The sequence below is a fragment of the Alternaria burnsii genome (assembly GCF_013036055.1).
Source record: "Alternaria burnsii strain CBS107.38 chromosome Unknown 697, whole genome shotgun sequence".
NCBI classification, from domain to species: Eukaryota; Fungi; Ascomycota; class Dothideomycetes; order Pleosporales; family Pleosporaceae; genus Alternaria; species Alternaria burnsii.
The window spans coordinates 483,980-502,385 of NW_024066120.1; the positions used below are offsets into that span (position 1 = coordinate 483,980).

General features: G+C 49.6%; 6 protein-coding genes across 6 annotated transcripts; 3 read left to right on the forward strand and 3 right to left on the reverse strand.

Annotated features, from left to right (window-relative positions):
- Positions 1-963: 963 nt before the first annotated feature.
- GT037_008981 (uncharacterized protein) lies at positions 964-2,028 on the reverse strand (the record flags this gene model as incomplete). Its single annotated transcript, XM_038934028.1, has 5 exons — positions 964-1,318; positions 1,366-1,544; positions 1,595-1,635; positions 1,683-1,880; positions 1,929-2,028. The coding sequence occupies 5 exons, from the start codon at positions 2,026-2,028 to the stop codon at positions 964-966; spliced, it is 873 nt and encodes a 290-aa protein (XP_038783373.1).
- A 583-nt stretch (positions 2,029-2,611) lies between these two features.
- Positions 2,612-4,603, forward strand: GT037_008982 (uncharacterized protein; the record flags this gene model as incomplete). The annotated part of the gene is made up of 1 exon (XM_038934029.1): positions 2,612-4,603. The coding sequence occupies one exon, from the start codon at positions 2,612-2,614 to the stop codon at positions 4,601-4,603; it is 1,992 nt and encodes a 663-aa protein (XP_038783374.1).
- Positions 4,604-7,923: 3,320 nt separating this feature from the next.
- GT037_008983 (uncharacterized protein) lies at positions 7,924-8,424 on the reverse strand (the record flags this gene model as incomplete). The annotated part of the gene is made up of 2 exons (XM_038934030.1): positions 7,924-8,221; positions 8,276-8,424. 2 exons carry the CDS (start codon positions 8,422-8,424, stop codon positions 7,924-7,926), a joined length of 447 nt encoding a protein of 148 aa, XP_038783375.1.
- Positions 8,425-9,853: 1,429 nt separating this feature from the next.
- On the forward strand, positions 9,854-11,751 carry GT037_008984 (uncharacterized protein; the record flags this gene model as incomplete). The annotated part of the gene is made up of 2 exons (XM_038934031.1): positions 9,854-9,889; positions 9,937-11,751. The coding sequence occupies 2 exons, from the start codon at positions 9,854-9,856 to the stop codon at positions 11,749-11,751; spliced, it is 1,851 nt and encodes a 616-aa protein (XP_038783376.1).
- A 2,112-nt stretch (positions 11,752-13,863) lies between these two features.
- GT037_008985 (uncharacterized protein) lies at positions 13,864-15,852 on the reverse strand (the record flags this gene model as incomplete). The annotated part of the gene is made up of 1 exon (XM_038934032.1): positions 13,864-15,852. One exon carries the CDS (start codon positions 15,850-15,852, stop codon positions 13,864-13,866), a length of 1,989 nt encoding a protein of 662 aa, XP_038783377.1.
- Positions 15,853-16,772: 920 nt separating this feature from the next.
- Positions 16,773-17,826, forward strand: GT037_008986 (uncharacterized protein; the record flags this gene model as incomplete). The annotated part of the gene is made up of 5 exons (XM_038934033.1): positions 16,773-16,842; positions 16,905-17,009; positions 17,065-17,142; positions 17,194-17,401; positions 17,451-17,826. 5 exons carry the CDS (start codon positions 16,773-16,775, stop codon positions 17,824-17,826), a joined length of 837 nt encoding a protein of 278 aa, XP_038783378.1.
- Positions 17,827-18,406: the final 580 nt, after the last annotated feature.

An 18,406-nucleotide genomic window follows, 5' to 3' on the forward strand; every position in this document is an offset into this window, starting at 1 on the left:
AGTGGAAGGAAACTGTAAGAGGAGAAAGTGGAGACTGTTATGCCGCGGCTGTCAATTGGTGCTTCTCAAGCGTGCAAGATGGGGCAAAGGGTTGGAGAGGCGATTTCATCAGAAATGTGATATGGCCGTTAGAGATGTGTATTAAGCACCTCAAAACCCCCATCTCCGTATGACGAGAAGTTGGCTAGAAAGGTTCTTGATGGGCTTGGATTTCAGCATGACTCTCCAGCTTGGCAAACAGTACGTAGTCTCTATATTTCTGTTATGATTATATGAGCGTGATAATGGCTAAGCGCAACTCGAATACGTAAGATAGTGGTGAATAGAACGCTAAAAGAACAGCAGATTCGTATTTGTGCTCGTTGCAAGAACAACATGATAGCAGCAAGCTCTGAAGGCCCAAGCTAGGCTCGGTCATTTCAATTCTTTTGCGTTCCTTTATGACGACAGGCTGTTTGCCTATTTTATGGATCTGCTTTGATGTGCCAACCAGGTATATGCTGCTGATATTGCAGTGTAGCATGCGACACTTCTAAGATGTTCCTGTCACTATCTGCCCCAAACCGATGCATGATTCGCATTCTTGATAAGGGAAACACGTGGCGACAAGATTTGATCAAAAACGATGGACCGTTTCACTCTCGACTTGCCTTTGCATGGCGCTCCTTGCCTAGACAATCCTCGAAGTTCACAATATGTAGAGAACTGCACCGCAAACTGGAGGTAAAGTAATGGATACGTGATGTGATGTTCGATACGTACAATTTAGAAGTGTCTGGGAGATGAAACGTTTGAAAAACTCTAACCGAAAATGTCGTTGATTTAGACCCAGGAGAGACAATAAATGTAATCGTAACGTATCATCTATGCAGATTCAAAGAAAAGGTTGAGACGTATAATTGCAGAGTAAAAGAAAGTTCCGTGAGTTCAATCTGGATCGTCACTGCTGTTGGGCTTCGTATCCTAGTTGGTATCGTGATTGGTTGGATCATAGGTCACCTCTAGACCCTGTCCGGGAGCATCCGTGTTCTCCATCTTCCAGTATCCAGAAAAGGTAGCCATCCAGTCAGAGTGTACGCAGCCGAGGTCTTTGACTTTGACGTTGTACTGGATCGGATGATGGATGCCAAAGTAAATCCTAGAGGCTATCGCCAGCGGCTTCTCGTTCTCAATCATCTCGATCGCAATGGGAAACTTTTTAAGCTCTTCTTCGCCTGGAACTAGTTGTGGACTATAGCCGTACGAGTAAGCAATTGCATGTTCGTCTGGTCTTACGCCTGGCTTTGTAGTAGCGCGATTGTTGTAGGTAAAGACTGGTCTACGAACATTAGCTTGTGTAGAAGCAAGATTAGCAGTGAAGCTTACACAGCGTAACAAAACTCTCTCCTGTGCTTGACGACAATAAACCGTCGTACTTGAGCGTGTGCCAGTTCACCGTATCTTACTCGAGTGAACTGGGATAGACGAGACAAGTCGCCGTTATAGTGAGTCACGTAATTTGCAGCATTCGTGCCGGCGGCTTCGATGAAAAGAATGGCGAACATCTGGAGCGATGGTAAGTACAGGGATTATGGTCCTGTTGAGATGCATATACCCTTCCTTCTCTAAAATAGTCGCTGTGCCTGACTTTGAAGCCTGTCGATGTCAGTTTTGCCCTTCGATGCTGATAGTGCAATGTTTACTTTGGTCCAGCGGCTCGTAAGGCACGGGGTTGCTCGTCGTGTAGGAACCCACAACTGTGGTTCCCTCTCTACTGAACAGATTACTTGGTCCTGCTGGTTGCCCGCCAGTATGAACGACAGAGTCACGGCGGGGATCTATGTACGGTTGCACAGGCACTGGGTGTACGGGCAGCCAGTCGAAGAATACCCAACCCTGTCCTACTCGGTGATTAGCTGATGCGCATGTTAGGGGAGGCATGCACTAACCTTCCACATGATGGGTCCAATAGTATCGGTTGTGCGTCTCATCCCATACTGTATGAAGGTACCTCTGGTACTCATTGCTCCATACTGGTTGTTGCGACATGGCTCGAGAGGTGCCACACAGCACACTTTGCGCAACAAGTCGCGAGTCGTGCCACGCTGCAGTGCAGGGTACTTATGGACAGATAGATGACTGATCATGCAGCAGAGCCGCAAAGAGGGGCGCGCCGCGACACCGCGGTAAGTCGTCTAACGTGATTGTCATGATGTCGACGCGACCCTCCTACAGATGATTGAGTGATACTGTTAGATGCGCTGGCTCCGGAAGACCGGGGCTGCTACAGGCTGGTTATGATTGCATGTGCCGATGCTAGGGCGCTTGTGGTTACGCACTAGCACGGATTCCACCACGGTCCGCCGCCACATTGGATGCTGCTTTGACGGAGACACAACCAATTGGAATGGCTTTTGTACGCCAGCTGCATTCTATCAGCCCCCACCGATCCGACACACAGATCCCAGTATGGAACGGCATCAGCCCGCGGGCGCCGCCTTGTCACACATACTAGATTTATTACGTCCTTGGAGGCCGCTGCCCGTCACTCGCCACTGTGCCTCCTTCCCATCACACTTGATGTGCCAATGTTCACCCTAATGTTCAATGTCCGACGAACCGTCAAATCGCGATGTCAGTCTCATCGATGTCCAGGGTCATTCCAGCTCAGGTACTCCACGAACTCAATTCCTACGCTGACGGCTCTGACCCGATCGTAGTGCTCGCCATAGACGATGTGACAACAAACCCCATAGTAGCTACCTATCAGCCCCATCCAGTCGATACATCTGCGACTTCCTGGGGATATGATCGTGATACTCAGCCTGCTACGGAGTCGGGCGGAAATAATGGTGCCGTGTTCCATAGCCTTATGCCTGATCCTCCTCAGCAAGCAGTGTACTTCCCTCCGCCTCCGCCTCCGCCGCCGCCTCCATTACATCATCCGGGGAATCTCGTGTCTTCACCGCTTGAGGCTCACGATGGGGAGTTTCCAAGTATTAGTGCAACGCCAATTCCGGAGCGGCATCCCTCCACTGAAGCGCTTGCCGATGAATATGAAAAATTGCGAGACTTTGGAGATGAAGTAGTGGGCCTTCGCTTTCGGGTAGCTGCAAAGCGCAAAGAACTCAGAGATGTGAGATTCCAGACAAGCGTCAAGGATGGAAACGTCTTCAGCCTCTTGCGCCAACATTCACTTGCAGATAACACGCCTTTTCCACAAAGCATCCTAGATGCGATGGATGAGGCATCAGCATTAAGGGACAAGCTGGGCTCTCTCGAGACGGAATACGATAGCATCGAAGCAGAATATAATACGCTAGAGTGGTCGCATACTGACAAAGAAACCAAGTTTTTCGAAAAACTTGTTGATAGTGGCTTTGTTGCAAATGGTAAATTTGGGCGGCGCAGTACCTCCATACAACATGATGACGCTTTCGTAACCAAGCTTACCAGCGATCATTTGGATTCTCTAAACAACACAATTCCTGCAGAATTAGAGCAGACTGATGATCCATGTGGGAAATTGATAGAGTTGATGGGTCTCGAGAAAGAGCTCTTTGACCAAGAAAGATTACAGCCTCGAGAGGACAACTTGCTAAACAGTTTTCAATCCTCTATCACTTCTTCAACCGAGAGAACAGAGGAACGGCTGGCAAGAACTCGATTTCGATCACTCCTGTTTGGCAAAATGAAGAGAGTCAACTCTTGGTTGCTGGATATCATCGAAGGGTCGCCGCTACAGAAGGGGCAGCTGAACGCAAGACTTGGCTTCAACACTGAGGATCAAAACGACTGGAGGCATATGAGGGAATCAATAGCTCAAGACGACAAGGCCAACATACCTTTCACTAATAACACACTCGTTTCTTCCCGATCCGTGAGTCAGGATGTCGCCGCAACTTCTTCAAACGTACCACACCCAGGAGATGCTGCGGCTGAGCATGACCGGATCACGTCCAGAGCCTTGGAGTCACAGGTACTGTACGGAGAGGGGCACGAAGCCTCTGTCAATAAAATTGACCGTGGAACTCAATGCAACAGCGACGGAGATCGAACGCGGTTGAATCTTCAGTCAGCACCGAGCACCATTGGCCGCGACTCTTGTTCATCGCAAGCGCAAAGTCGTCGCACATCATACAGCGATGGACTCGTTACAAATAGCGATGCTACATCAGGTCATTCTTGTCCATGTAAAAAATGCACGGGAGCTTCACCGTCGACCATGGAGTCTAGTTCGCCTACTACTCCTACACAGCGGGTTCGAGACGAATGCGATAACGACACCCCTCGCCAGCTGATTGATCTCAATGGAGGGCCTCAAGGGGATACTAGCAGGAATCCAATCCCTCCGTTGAAGCTCCAAAACGGGACTTCGCAGCGGATGACGAAGGAGAAATACCTTGAGCACCTCACTTTACCACCAAGCGACTTCACGGACGAGCTTCCGACTACGCCGCGGCATCAGTCTACCACCACATCATCGTTCTCGAAGAAACCATTATCTACTCACTCAGAGCCTGCAACTCTTTCACCATCCCCCATCATCGAGCCAAATACGCACTCGAGCAACGAATCTGCCCCATCAAACGACTGGTCCACGTCGACATGTCTCGCTATGTAAATTGACTTTTCGTGTCATCTATAGCAACAATCTCGGTCATTGCCTTGTTTTCTATTGTCTCTATAGATATTTGATCCATTTGTCTGATTTTAAAGCGCCTCTGTTTCTATAAATCGAATTTCTTATCGATATGATCGATATCTTGTACAAACAGTTATGCAGGCTTGAAGTACACACATTCTCCTTCGAGGCATATTCTCCATTATTCTTCTTGTCTTGGCCTATCTCAGCCTGTCTCAAGGTCGGACGAATCATCTACTTCAGTTATAGGATAGAAGCTTTTCTGAATAGCATGATGCCTTGCTCAGACCAGCCAGGAATTGCCTCACGACAGCGTGTCTACCGATAGGTTTGAGCCTTCATCATCCAGGATCTGCAGCCCCCGGTAGTACAGTCTGAACCTTGTTGTAAGAGCTGTGTCGCATACCTTGGTGCATTGATCGGAGAAGGCGTATCCAATCACATGTCAGTCGAGGCTGTCTGGGACAATGAGGGGTTTTCCGTCTCACATGTCATGCTAAACAAGCGAAAACTCATCTACGGGGCCTGTGCGGGTAAAAACTTTGTTTTCATGTTTATGGCTGTCCTACGCGTCGGAATGTCGTAACCCATGATGCATGTATGTATTCGAGTGGTTGAGCAAGCATGCCAGTCTTCATAAAAGGGCACCTGACGCACATACAGTCCACAAGCGTCATGCATGTATCAAAGGGCATCGCCGCTACGAGGACAGGGGGCACACGAAAGAGATGTTTTGCAGCCTGCACTACCTTATCATCAGCATACAGACTGCATCAGTACCCCGCATTCTCGATTCTCATTCCAACTGCACAGTGAGGTGGGCGGGAAACTTACGGAATGGAACAATAGAAAGCCAGCAGCTGCTGTCTCCTTTCCATGGCTAATGATAACAACGTAAAGTACTGGGCCACTCATTCCAGCCCGGGAGCGTGGGCCATCCGGTAGGCAGCTATTGGAAGGGTCACCGCGTTTGCCGGAGAAGGCAGCAGAAATGACCACCAGGCGCCACAGGGCCATGAAGCATGTAGCCGGCAATAGATAAAACCAACTGGCTGCAGGGTTGCTAGCAGCGAATGAAAGAAGCGCATCGACACATCCTGCAGCTCAGCTCAGCCTGCTGCGCTCAAACATCCAAAATCTTCGTCTTTCGATGTAGCTGCGACGTTGAAATAAAGTTGCTTCGAAGCGGGCGGCAAAAGGTATTTTTGTCTAGCTAATTCTGCACTCTAAGGTCCTCCAGCGCCTGAGGCAGTTTCCGGTGAGCTACGATGGACGCTTTGGACCGGCTGCATTTCCGCAGGGGATGGCAGCCGAGACTGAACGCGGGTAGAGCGACCAACGCTCGGGCGCATCCGACGCAGCGCGCCATCGCAAAACGGCAAGAGTAAGAGATGGCGTCGCATGCCACACCTGTCTCGCGATTCGTGAGTTTGGGAAAGGAATGTGCATGGGCGCGAGGCGTACGCTGATACGCTCAGAGATCGGCGATGGGAGTGCACGCGTACGTGGCGGTCGCGGATCGGGTCCTTTTCGATGGCTCTGCCGTATTTCAGGCAATTCCGGGCTCACGACCTTCCCAGCACGCCACATCTGTGGCCGCGATCCATTTGCCTACGCGTGTCAAGAATACAAGCGATCCGAAGACGATAAGATCACTTCGCAAGCATCTGTTACCTGCTGACATGACGTTAAACCTTGCTAACCAGCTTTGTGGCCGTCAAATACCCAATGCGTTGATAGAGCCCTTGATGCCATGGGTAGAACTTGGATTGTCTTACACCGTATATCCTGGCGCGTATCGTCGTGACCACCTCCGCAAGAGAAGTGAAAGGCCACAAATCTTCACTCTAGAGTCTATTCCCTTGTTCTTGCTACAGTTTCTGCTCTTCATCACTGAAACCCCCTACTATGTCTCAAGTACACCTTCAGTGCCAAGCCCTCAGGCATGTATTCTGTAGCGATAGCGTGGACGTGTATGGAACCATATGCTTGGGTATAAGATCAAAATACCGCGAACCGTCTATACTCAGCTGCCACGATCTATCGAAATACTCGGCTTTACTGTAGACGGCTGACAAGATGTCTTATCTCATGGTCTGCTTTGACTGAACAGAATGACCCGCCTAGCCGCAGTTGACGTGAAGGATGCAGCAACATTGTCATAAATCATCAGCTACCGGTTCATGCTGGAGAATTGGCACATACTCCATATAACACAAGATGCACTAGCAAAAAATCGCGTCGTGTCCGACCCACTCTTGGCAGAATTCGAGATTCCCGTTGTACCGCACAGTGAGTACACATTCATGACCTAGTCACACTACAAAAGAAAGACAAGAAGCGCGACGCGGTTCAAGTCTGGGATGCGAGTAGACGGAGTGCAAATGACAAGAAAGCGCGAGAGAGACTTTGAGGAGCATCATTCGCCAACTCACCGACGAAGCTTGAGGGACAAGGAGTAGCTCGCGTCAATTTACGATTGACGCGGATGAAGAACAGAAGGACTTGACGCGAATAATACAAAAAGATTGTAAATGTTGTACCAAATGAAGACCGTATTCTAGTGGCACTCGCTGTGGCAAATCTGTACGTCCAAGCAGAACGAATGACTCCTATTGCACTGTGGACTGATGCAGTATACTTGAACCCAACTTGTTCAGTCGTCAACAAATACTCCAGCCACATTTCTTTGTTCTTCGTCAACACTACCTCACCGCGAGCGGAGCTTCCACAGATAAGATGCTAGCCCAAGCTCTTGGATGAACGGTAGTGCTTCCCTACGTCATCGTAGTGTCATAGTGTAATAGAAACGGTAAATTCGGTTGAGCATCGCGAGAGGAGCTGAACCGATAGCAGAGGAAGTTGTAAGAGCTGCTGGCTGACTCAATCAAGTCAAGATTGGGAACATATCCATTGTCCGATCAACTTCGCAAAGAATAAGTGACATGACAAAAAGCATGGCAAAAGTCTTCTTATCATATAACATGTAGACCACGGAGTGAACGACTGTAGAACGCTATGCCAGTACGAACCTGCGGGAAATAACTTTCTTATGATGCAACAATAGAAGCAACTACCCGAAAGAAAATCGCGAGTGCAGAAGAACTACTAATAAAGAAAGAGACGGCTGTGTATGGATGTGTGAACTTGAATGAACAGATTGGATAAATCGAAGAACAGACAATGATCTTGGAGGCCTGCGTATGGTGCAGCCCTACCAAGTAAGATAGCATAGGAAAACCCGAGTGACATAGGGAAGAGTCGTGAAGTTTGCGTATAGTGCAAGACTCTCGGTTCCGTCATTCTGCCTGCATCGCAGCATCAAAGTATTCCTTGATTAGATAACGATGGCCTTCTACCACCATTCCCACGTCGAGAACTTTAACATTGTGCTCAACAGCGTATGCCTTACCGTAGTTGACACGGCTTTCCGGCTCAAGGTATTCACCTTCGGTCGATTGTACTTGGATTGAGTATTTCGTTAGTGCCTCACCTGGAAGCAAGTTGGGTGCGATTATCGTAGTATGAATGACGCCGTGATCACTCATTCTAAGACCCGGTTTTGCAGCGCCGCGACCTCTATAAGTTTGGATTGGGCTAATGAGATCGTCAGACTGATGTAACACAAGACATCTTGTAAGGTCAACGTACATGCACTGACTGAAGTCACCCTTGTTGCGAACGACAACGAATCGGCGTATCTCACTAAAAGCTGTCTCTCCATATTGTACGGTACTGAAGTGTGTTGAGTTCCGAGTCTTGCCAGGATTGACCTGGCCGGCAGGCTCTGTCCAAAGCATCTTGAAGACCTAAGAGCGCTCCGTTAACAGCATGGTTGCGTCAGTCAGTGAGTTGTACTTACCCGGCCACTGACAAAGAACGCCGCACGCGACGGCTGCGCAACTCGCCGATACCCTAGCACACGTAAGCATATGTTGATTTATGAATGTATGACGTAGTTTACTTGTGTCAAGCTGCTCGTGATTGGAGCTTTCGTTGAGATTCGTCTGGATGTATCTTCGATCTTTGCTTTGTATAGTAGATTGTACGTCGACGGGAAGAGAAGTGACTGATCGACGTGGCCCTGGATACTGCGAAAAATGTCCTGTCGCCCCACTTGGTGTCGTTTGATGTGATTGTCTTGGCGAAGAAGGCGTGAAAGGGTAGCTAGTCTGAGCTTGATAATTCTGTTGTAGGTATGGTGAACCTCCTGAAGCAGTTGTGATCGAGGCATGAGCAGAAGGATATGACTGAGGGCTTGGTACACCGTATGGTTCTGTCGTATAATTTGTTCCTCCTTCTGCCCCATCCCTCGAGCTACCTATCCCCGTCCCATAACCATATTGCTGTTGTGGATAGTTGTCTACCTCACCCGTTCTCGTGTCATGACCAGACCCCGTGGATCGATGCAGTTGTCTGCTCGATGATCTCTGATCATTCGACCGAGATGGGTATGTTGCTGCGTTTATATGTGAAGACGAGCCGGAGCTCTGTTGAGGATGCTGCGGTATGAATGGCACCGGTACGTTGACTCCTGTGCGTGGTGTTCTGTCGTTCGATTGAGAACCCTTCTTTTGTATGCATAGTGTTGTACTGACCTCGCAGTATTCTCGTAACTTTGCGCTGTCGCAGGCGGTTGCGGGGTAGCAGGACCCGTCACAGGGCCCGACCAAACAGTATCTAACACTGTAACACCATCGTCTGCCAGATAATATGAGTAGTGACGGTTATGTGGTGCTGACCATGTCCAAGGTCCGTAGCTCGGCATAGCTACATGTTCGCGACCTGGTGAGCGGAAAGTAGCAGAGAAGGGTTGGAGTATGTCTTATGCCAGTGCGGGGCATGTCGGAAAAGAGGAAGAGCCTCGTCGCCGGAAGAGATGCCTCATCTCGATGTGGCGTCTCTGCAGACTCAAGCTTGTGACTGACTTCATATGAAAGTCGGGAGTCGCCAGTGCGCGGCTAGAGCGCTATGTAGACCTCGGGAGAGGACGATGCCCAGGTGGGGCGAGCTACAGCGGGAGCCCCGGCCGTGTCTTCGCTTAACCCTCGTGAAACCAGTTCTACTACAACTCTTAGTTGACCATGTCTTGACCATGCTTTACTGCTTCACTACTTGGATCGCACAAGGTATAACACAAATCATTCCTGGCAGTGTCGCCAAGCGGATCAATTCGTATATGCTACGTTCCGCGAAAGCTCTCAACGACGCGCTGACCGCACAATTGGCATGTCGGCTCGTCACGATGTTGTAGATGTCACCACGGTATACCAGTGAATCATAGAAGAAGGGTACCGGGCTAACATCGGAAGGGTCAGTCAACACGTCCTGGAGAGCCACATGTCCTGATCAAGCGCTCTGATCAAAAGTGCTCTGCCCGTGAAGCGAGCATTGATGCACTTCGTGATGATGAAGCTGACCCCGCTCGCGATGATACACCAATAAGGCCCGCGCCAGAACCTCTAATTTCATGTCCACTTTGCGCACTTAGGAAGGGAATACTGAAGAAAGTGCGCTTTGATGAAGCATGCGGGCCCATGGAAAAAGAAAACCACGGCGAAGACGTGGTGCCTGTTGATTCGGCATTGCGCGACCGCCATGTGGCACAGGAAGTTTACCATGAGAGCTCATTGAAGCCAAAAGGTAGTCAGATCTATCCATCAATCCTACCGTCACTCGCACCTCCACCGCCACCGCCTCCTCCTCCACCACCGCCCCCAACGGATGCGCCCCGGCCTCCTACACTCTTCAACAAGGCTATTGAACAGGATGAATATTTGAACGCAGCGGCCCTTCGACTGTACACTAGCTTCATAGATGAACTCTCAGAGTTCGTCCTACAGCAAGATGAGGTGATAAGAATGCGACTTGCTGTTCAGGAGAGGCGGAAGGAGCTACACAGACTAAGAGAACAAGTTTCCAAATGCGACATGATGCTCATCAACTGCATGCGCGAAAGAGTCAATGGAAGCCTTTCATCGGACGACCGTACAATGCTCCATCTTTTCGAAGCATCACAGGCGGCAAGGGATGAGATCGGGCCTGTCGAATCAGAATACGAACCATTTGAGATCATGTTAGGGTCCAAAGAGCATCAGCTAGTCGAAAATTATGCCAAATTAGAGGGAACCTTCGATCATTTCTTCCGACTCAATACAGCACCGGTGACTAAGCCAAAGGAACCATCTGAAATCGAATATGAGGCTTCGTCGGTGGCCTCTGCTGACAACGAAGATGCTGCTTTTGGAGACACTGAGCACCTGCATGGAGCTCTGATCGGGGAGAATGTTGGTATTGGCCAACTGCCAAAGCATGCTGCACAGCTCATACCAGGCGCACGAAAGCATGGGGTGTCCGGTGGTTCACATAGAAGGACCGTGTCTTTAGGATCCACCGACATACCGAGACCTCGCAGCAGCGGTTTTGCAGATGAGCGGACATCATTCAATCATTCGACAGGCACACTCAATTTCATCGGTATTTGGATCACTGATACCCTGAGTTTGTCCGGGACTGGTGCCATGCTTCAGGAACGACCTGACGATGAATCAGCATTCTCTAGGAGTAATTACATCGACATACCTGACGCACTACCAGATTTTATGGAAAACTACCCCGTCAACCCGGGGCTCGAGGAAGGCAATCCTTTGCTCTTGCTTGGCGAGAGCAACGAGACTCGTAGCATCCTTAGTGACTATCTCGTAAACTTCGAAAGCACACCTGACAGAGTAAACCGCTGGATATTGCACCAGCTTCGGATTTCACCACGGGAGATATACACGCTTCACAGAAACATTGCGGAACACATGGGAGAGCCATTTCACGAAGCTTCATCAGTACTCAAAGCATGGCCGCATGACAGTCTTGGTCACGACAGTTCGTACAATCAAGGATCAGTCGAGTTTGAAGGAAGCTATCAGAACCCACAAGCTCTTGGGTACCATGGAGCATGTCCTCCTGAATGCCGTGATACACACGGCTGGCCAAACAACGAAGCGTGGCTAGTGCATCAGTCATCCACTTTCTCTAATGTAGAATTTACACCGAGTTTGCAACATCAGCATAGATCGGAGTCTATCAAGCTGAAGCAGCATGAACTACTATCAGGCCTTTATGACGAAGACTGACTACGGCCTGGGTATGACGGAACGAGCCAGCATAATCTAAAAAAACTAGAATTTGATATTCAGAGAGCTACTTGGTAGAACCTGTTTCGAAAAGCTCAAAGCCACCTGCAACATAGTCATGATATTTTGGCTTGTTGCAGTACACAATATGTTCTGTATCATATCATTGCCGAGTTACTTGTTAATGCTGCTGGCCGCCGATACTGCTTACCTAGTTTACATGGCTTGTGGCCGAGCCAACGTGGATTCAGATCATCCCAGAATGTTTGTATCTGAGAACGGTTCTCTAGCCACAACATGGGTATCCGTAGCCATGGCCTGGACCTCTACGCATGACTTTGTTGATGTGCATATGTCCTGCAAGCCTCCTGCAAGTGTATCTAGTCATGAGTCATATATGCATTAGTATAGCTCCCTCTCATATTCGTCCACCAATGAATGGCCAATGGCAGAGCCGCGCGCCTTTCGACCGCGCTCAGACCATTTTCTCAATCTGGAAATCACCCATTTATCCTCGTCACCTTATTATGTCTATCTCTTTCGCGATTTTCATCTAACTGTTGGCTACCGCATTCTCAATCTCGGTCACTTCACTATTGGCAATCAGGCTTGAGATGCATTCAGCCGTTCCTTCAGCCGTATCGGATTCGCTCACCGATGTGGAAGACAGCGTACAGCTCATTGGTCTATCCATTCGGACTTATCGCCACTAAATGACATCCAATAACCGACCGGAAAAACACATGTATGACCCAAATCACCTTATTGAAGAGGTGCCTCACTCTCAAGGTTGTTTTTCGTGGAACAAGTCGTCCGCCCATGCTGTGCCGCCAATCGGATGAGAATAAGCAAGTACCTTGCCCTCAGGCTTGCCTGTGGTTTGTCGTCACGAAGGGACGCACCTTCAAATGGAAAAACAAGGCATAAAGGCACATGGTTATCCTTTCTTGAGCGGGGTTGTAGGGCAACAATTGGTAGAATGACAACGGGCAGGACAGTAATGGGCTTACGTATGCTGCAGGATGTAAGTCACACATCGGTTCCCTGCTGTTGGATCGTCTCTGGTCTCCAGCTCTATCATATGGACAGATTTATGGTATGAGTGGGGCAGACTGCACCTCCAGCCTTGTAAGGCGCATGCATTGCTTTGATCTTAGCCTTTGGGGAATCGTTAGAGCGGCGTGTGAGACGGGAGCTAGGCACGCTCTTGCAGTCATGGTGGGTCAAGTGGGGTCGCAGCGGACCGTTGGTACCCACCGATGGTGTCGTGCATAAAAAAGCAAAACAGCGATACTTTGTCGTCTTCTTCTGTCTCTGTTCAGCGAGCAGTGAAGTGGGGGAGTGACAAATGCGAATGCAAAATCGTGCCATCGACCATTTTTTGCCACCAATGCCATTCGGACATCATCTTCAGAGCTCATCTTAAATACGATACTCATCAAGACAGTGTTCGTGAGCTTTAGCAAACTCCTCCCATATTGAGCATACCGCGCGGCTACCCATCATCGATACCGGCTGTGATGTACCCGCCGGGCCTGTACCACCGGCACTTGTCATTCTATCGGGCCGAAAGAATGACAGCCGTTCATTCTTCGGGCTCCGATATGCTGACTTCTAATCAGGAGAGGTCACGAACCTGTAAGCAGACGCCCTGCTGATCACCAACCGCGTGGGACATATCAAGTTCCGCCCGACAGAGTGGTCAAGACGCAGGCTGAGTGCAAGCCCGCACGACGCTTGCCAATAGTGGAGCGTTTGTCCGACCGCCTTTCTCACCCGCTTATCAACATGCTCAAGTCGGAGTTTCAGGTGGTCTCGGATCGAATGGCGTCCCACGCTGATGAGCTGACAGATGCATTGAGCTACTCGACGCTAATATACATGAACCAACCACTACCCGACAAGGAGATCCTAGGAATCGGAAGGTCTTTCCGATGGTGCGGCGCGAAGATGAAAAACGTAGCATTACCGCTGTAATTTGTTAAGTAATACACTATCGAAACAATGATACATGACATGGGTCAACAACGAACGCGGGAAGACTGGCCGAGAGATCATACGGATGACGTCTTGTCACAGAAGCGAGCAGACTTACTACACCACTAGGCGCTTTCACACATGTGTGGTTGGATGGTATTCCCCGATAGAAGGAGAGCTCTTACTCCGCTTGTTCTTAGAGTAGGAAAACAGACTCCGGAACCAAGTCATCGTATTTCTACGGGCTTGAGAGGTGGGCCGAAGATTAGGCGTAATTTGATCTGCTGTCGGGTTCAGAGCACCTTTGATGGCTGTAGCGGGCAGCGGTGTGAGTGGTGCGCAAGGACTTGGTGAATCGGAGTGCGCAGTGATGTCGAGGTTTGGTTTGTTACAAACAATCTTGCCGTAGTGAGAACTGGGGGGAAGCGATGGGTGTAGGTCGACTGATCTGCTTTGATGCGTCCGGTCAAAGTGCCTGTCCATCATCATGACTTCCGTCATCGATGCAGCGTCGTCGTGCTCTTGTGCAGAGAAAGATGTCTTGTTTTGACCATTATGCTCGGTTGCCATATCGCAGCCAGTTTGATGGGTACTTTGGACACTATCTTTCCGTGGTGACATATCTCCAATGGTAAGACAAGTACATTTTGGCTGATGTATGCCCATATCCGATAAGACACCGCCCCTGAGTACGTGCTGTCGCTCATTCAAGCCGTTCTTGATTGAACTCATTATTTGATCTTCATCTCTAGCCTTCATTCGTTTCGTGATGTGATCGCTTGGTGGTAGTGTAGGTGACAGAGGCGCTATAGTTGGAGTATCTTCACAATCTTGTCGTGGTATTCCATGAGACTCCGGAGGTCTCGAGTCCACGGTCGCCAATTTCGGAGGTTGTATGTTACCTTCCAGTTGATGTTGCATCAGGAGAGAAGACGTTATGCTCTGTGTGGAGCTGGCGTCGCAAGACCCAGGCTCGTATGAAACTTTACTTAGGGAAGCTGAATACAGCTCGCTGCTGTCTCTGATCTCACTGAGACTGTCTTTACTCCAGAAGCGCGTCGCTCGAACTCTCCAATCAACTTCAGCTGAGCTGTCTATCCCGTTGTCTTCGAGCGCATTCAAATACAGGCGTTTTTGAACGGCACTTTGCTTGAGGTGCGTCAGAGACCATTCTCGTATCTTGTTTCCTACAGCAGGACTACAACGATTGAACGGAGTTGCCTTCTCGGTCTGTGTTCTCCTCATAGGGGCCGAGAGACTCGATTCAGAGCTGAAGAGGTGCGTGGAATCCGAATATCGCCTGGTCGGGATTGACTCATTCAACGCTAAAACCAGCTCTTCCATTTTGGTTTCCTGTGCTTTCGTTTCTGGGTTGAAGATGCCAAGTAAGACATTTCTGTTGTCGCTCGTAGAGGCCGTTACTTGATCTTCACGAATTTTGTCTTCTTCAGCAAGAAACGCTTCATTTTCACCAGCCCATTCGAAATCGTAACTTTCCCTTTGTGGCAGCTTACCGAACTCCCTTCTTAAGGTCTTTAACTCTTCGATGGCTGGATGTTTTCGGCCTATTAGCGCCAGCAAAGATGCGCTCATGCTGACATGAGGCATAAGAGGCAAAGACGACGTCCAAACATGTGGAGGAGGTGGGGGAGGCGGTAGTTTCGACACTTGACTTGGAGACAATGATCCCACCGGGCAAGGTGGTAGATCATGAATTGGCCGTTTTGACACAGTTTCGGATGTTTGTCCTTGAGGAAAAGCAGGGTTGTTGAGCTGTGGACTCGACAGGACCCTGTTGATATCGAATTGGTAAAATCGATTCTCATGGTTCATAAACATCCATTCTGCACCAGTAAGATCCTCCTCGTCCTGTAGATAGTCCGCCTCTGCTTCCCCAAGACCATCGCGTGCTTCTCTAACCTTATCATATGCTTCGAGGAGAGTAGACGGGAGCTGTTCGCGTTGATTGTTGACGAATTCCCGTACATGGTTCATGAATCTGGCTTCGGCACTACCAGCGTTAACCCGTTTCTGACGAACCTCGCCAGCCGCTGTCTTCACCCTTTCTCGTTGGATCAGCAGCTCCTTCCTGGTAGAAGATAATAAAGTTTGTGTGTTCGACATTTCTCCCAAGTATTGGCGGATGAGAGAGGCTAGCGCGTTGGATTGCCTAGTCGGTCGTTCACCAAACGTAGCTTGATGTGAGGTTTCCATAGCGTTACGATGAGCGACTCATGAGCTTGCATATGTGTAAGGAAAGCTATGGGGATGGCTATTGATATGGAATGTTCCCTTGCATAACTGTGGCGGGAGGGTTTCCTTGTTGAGAAAGAACCCTTAGATCACTCAGCTTATGCCTTCGAAAGCATCAGCTATGTTCTCATACCGAAGTTCGAAGGTAGGCGTACGTGGTCACCATATGGCGTTGCGTGCTACATAAGGGGCAACGCAAGACATGTGTCGGCCATTCGGAGGCTTGAGCACGGAAAGGAGCTGAAGATGTCCAGCCGCTCATCATTTGTACCGTGGGTTGCCATGGAACAAGCAAATCAGAATGCAGCTCGATGTACCCATCCGGCCTGTTAGTGCCACGGCTGATATTATCGGGTTACTGGGTGCGGGATAACACAGACCGTTTTTGATTGGGTTGCCGCGTTTCTCATTTCCATACCGCGGAACCTGTCTAATGTGGAAGCTAGCAGTACACTCGCATACTCATCACGTACACGCTCGATACGCAAGCAAGAGCAGATGAAGCGCATATGCAGGTAAGTGTGGAGGTCGATCAGTTTCTCATGGCGCGCACCACACCATTCTCAAGTCGTCTGGTTAAGACAGCAGAGCCGCATCGCGCGACATGATCCCGGCTCCTACCTCTATAAATTGGGGCTCAGTCACCGATAATGGGGAAAGCGTAATCGACACAATCGCAACGCGTAGACCGACTCTACTGACGTGAGTAACACGAACTGCACGGAGTGTATAACCCTGTCGTATGAAAGCCCTTTGAGCGCCAGCAGTTGTATCCGGTAGTATCGTGCAACATGTCGACCAACAACTGGATATGGAGCGACCAATATCAGGACTATTACTATGTTACATATGACGAGTATAGTAGGTACTGCCACGTTTCAAGTTAGTTTCCCAGTCAAACGAACGTCCATTGATCCAAATAGACAACCCGGTTTACCACTGGCTCAAACAAACCGAAATGCGTCCTAGGCAAGATTCGGGATCACAGCAGAGCCATGCCTCAAACATGGCACAGATGCCTGACCCAGGTATGACGCAGTGACCCAACAAGTTAAACGGGTGTCACTAAAGTGTATCATGCAGCTCCACCGCAATTCCGTTCGTTGACAGGCGCTATCCAAGGCACGCCGCAAACCGGATGGTACGACCTTCTAGACTCGAGTAAGCACATCATGAGACGTCTAGGCGCTTGACTGATTTTACGGCTATCAGGCTACAGGATGAGAACTGGCTCTGAGGCCGAAAGTTTCTTCGTGCTCGGCAGAGTTTTTGCCATGCTGTATTCCGAGACTGCAGGTGAGACTTCACATCCGCATGCCTCCGACCAAGCGTATACCGTCGTGCGCTTCAACGAAAAGGTACATACCAATATCCGGCGATTCGTGGTGCTTCAAAACAACCATGGTTTTGTGTACGCTTGGTAAGGTTTGTTTGAGTATTATGCAGATATCTCGACTGATTCAATCCAGCCCCATTGGCACGTATGCTGGTCGCGGAACCCTCAAGAAAGGCTGCTTCCCCTGGGAACATGCAATCGTTTACCTTTCTGGAACGGATCCGGCAACATGCTATCTTCCTGGAGAGTACGAAGGCGGTATGGTTAAGCATCCCATAGAGATCATACCCGTTGATGCCTCAATAAGACTTCGGCCTGAATCCCGGATCCGTTTTGGGAAGATGTACCCCATCGAAAAGAACGTTAAAGTCAAAGACATCGGCCAGGTTCACCCGAGCCATCTAAGCAAGCTTCTCAAGTATTGGAATGAACGCGACCAGCCCTCGGCAGCACAGTATGCGTATCCTGCTGAGAATGCCAGCGTCCCACAACTCTCTTCGCTTTATTGAATACGTTCGCTGTCGCTCTTTAGTCTTGATTACGAGATTATGAATCTAACGGCCTTTGAAACAACCGCGAGCTCCGAGAGCTGCTATGGAGGGGAGGTGTTACGTTTCCGGGCTATCGTTATCGCGTCTTTTACTACCAAATACGTTATATAACCCAATCAGAGTATGATCTCACCCATGGGCTTGTCTTTTGGGCCCTTGCGCGTCGTGAACCATCGTGACTATTCTGCCGTCTATCAGAAGAGACATTCGCGACTGTCTTCCAGCGGGTTATCCTGCGAAGCGGTATGTAACGAAAGCCGCCGCTCTGCCAGTGGCTGTGTTCGATCGAGATGCAAGTGGGAGATGTATGCGCGGTGTGTCTAGTTACATCGTGGTGGTGGTGGTGGTGGTGGTCGTCGTCGTCGTCGTCGTCGTCGTCGTCGTCGTCGTCGTAGTCAAGATCCAACTTCGGTTTGAATGCGTAGCTTCATATCGCGTTGGTGACACTCACAGAGCGCTAGCTGATAGTGCTCGTGAAGTCGTAGAGTCGTGCAAGCGTGATGGGAGGACGCGCAGCGGGAGGCGACAGCCGGAAAGA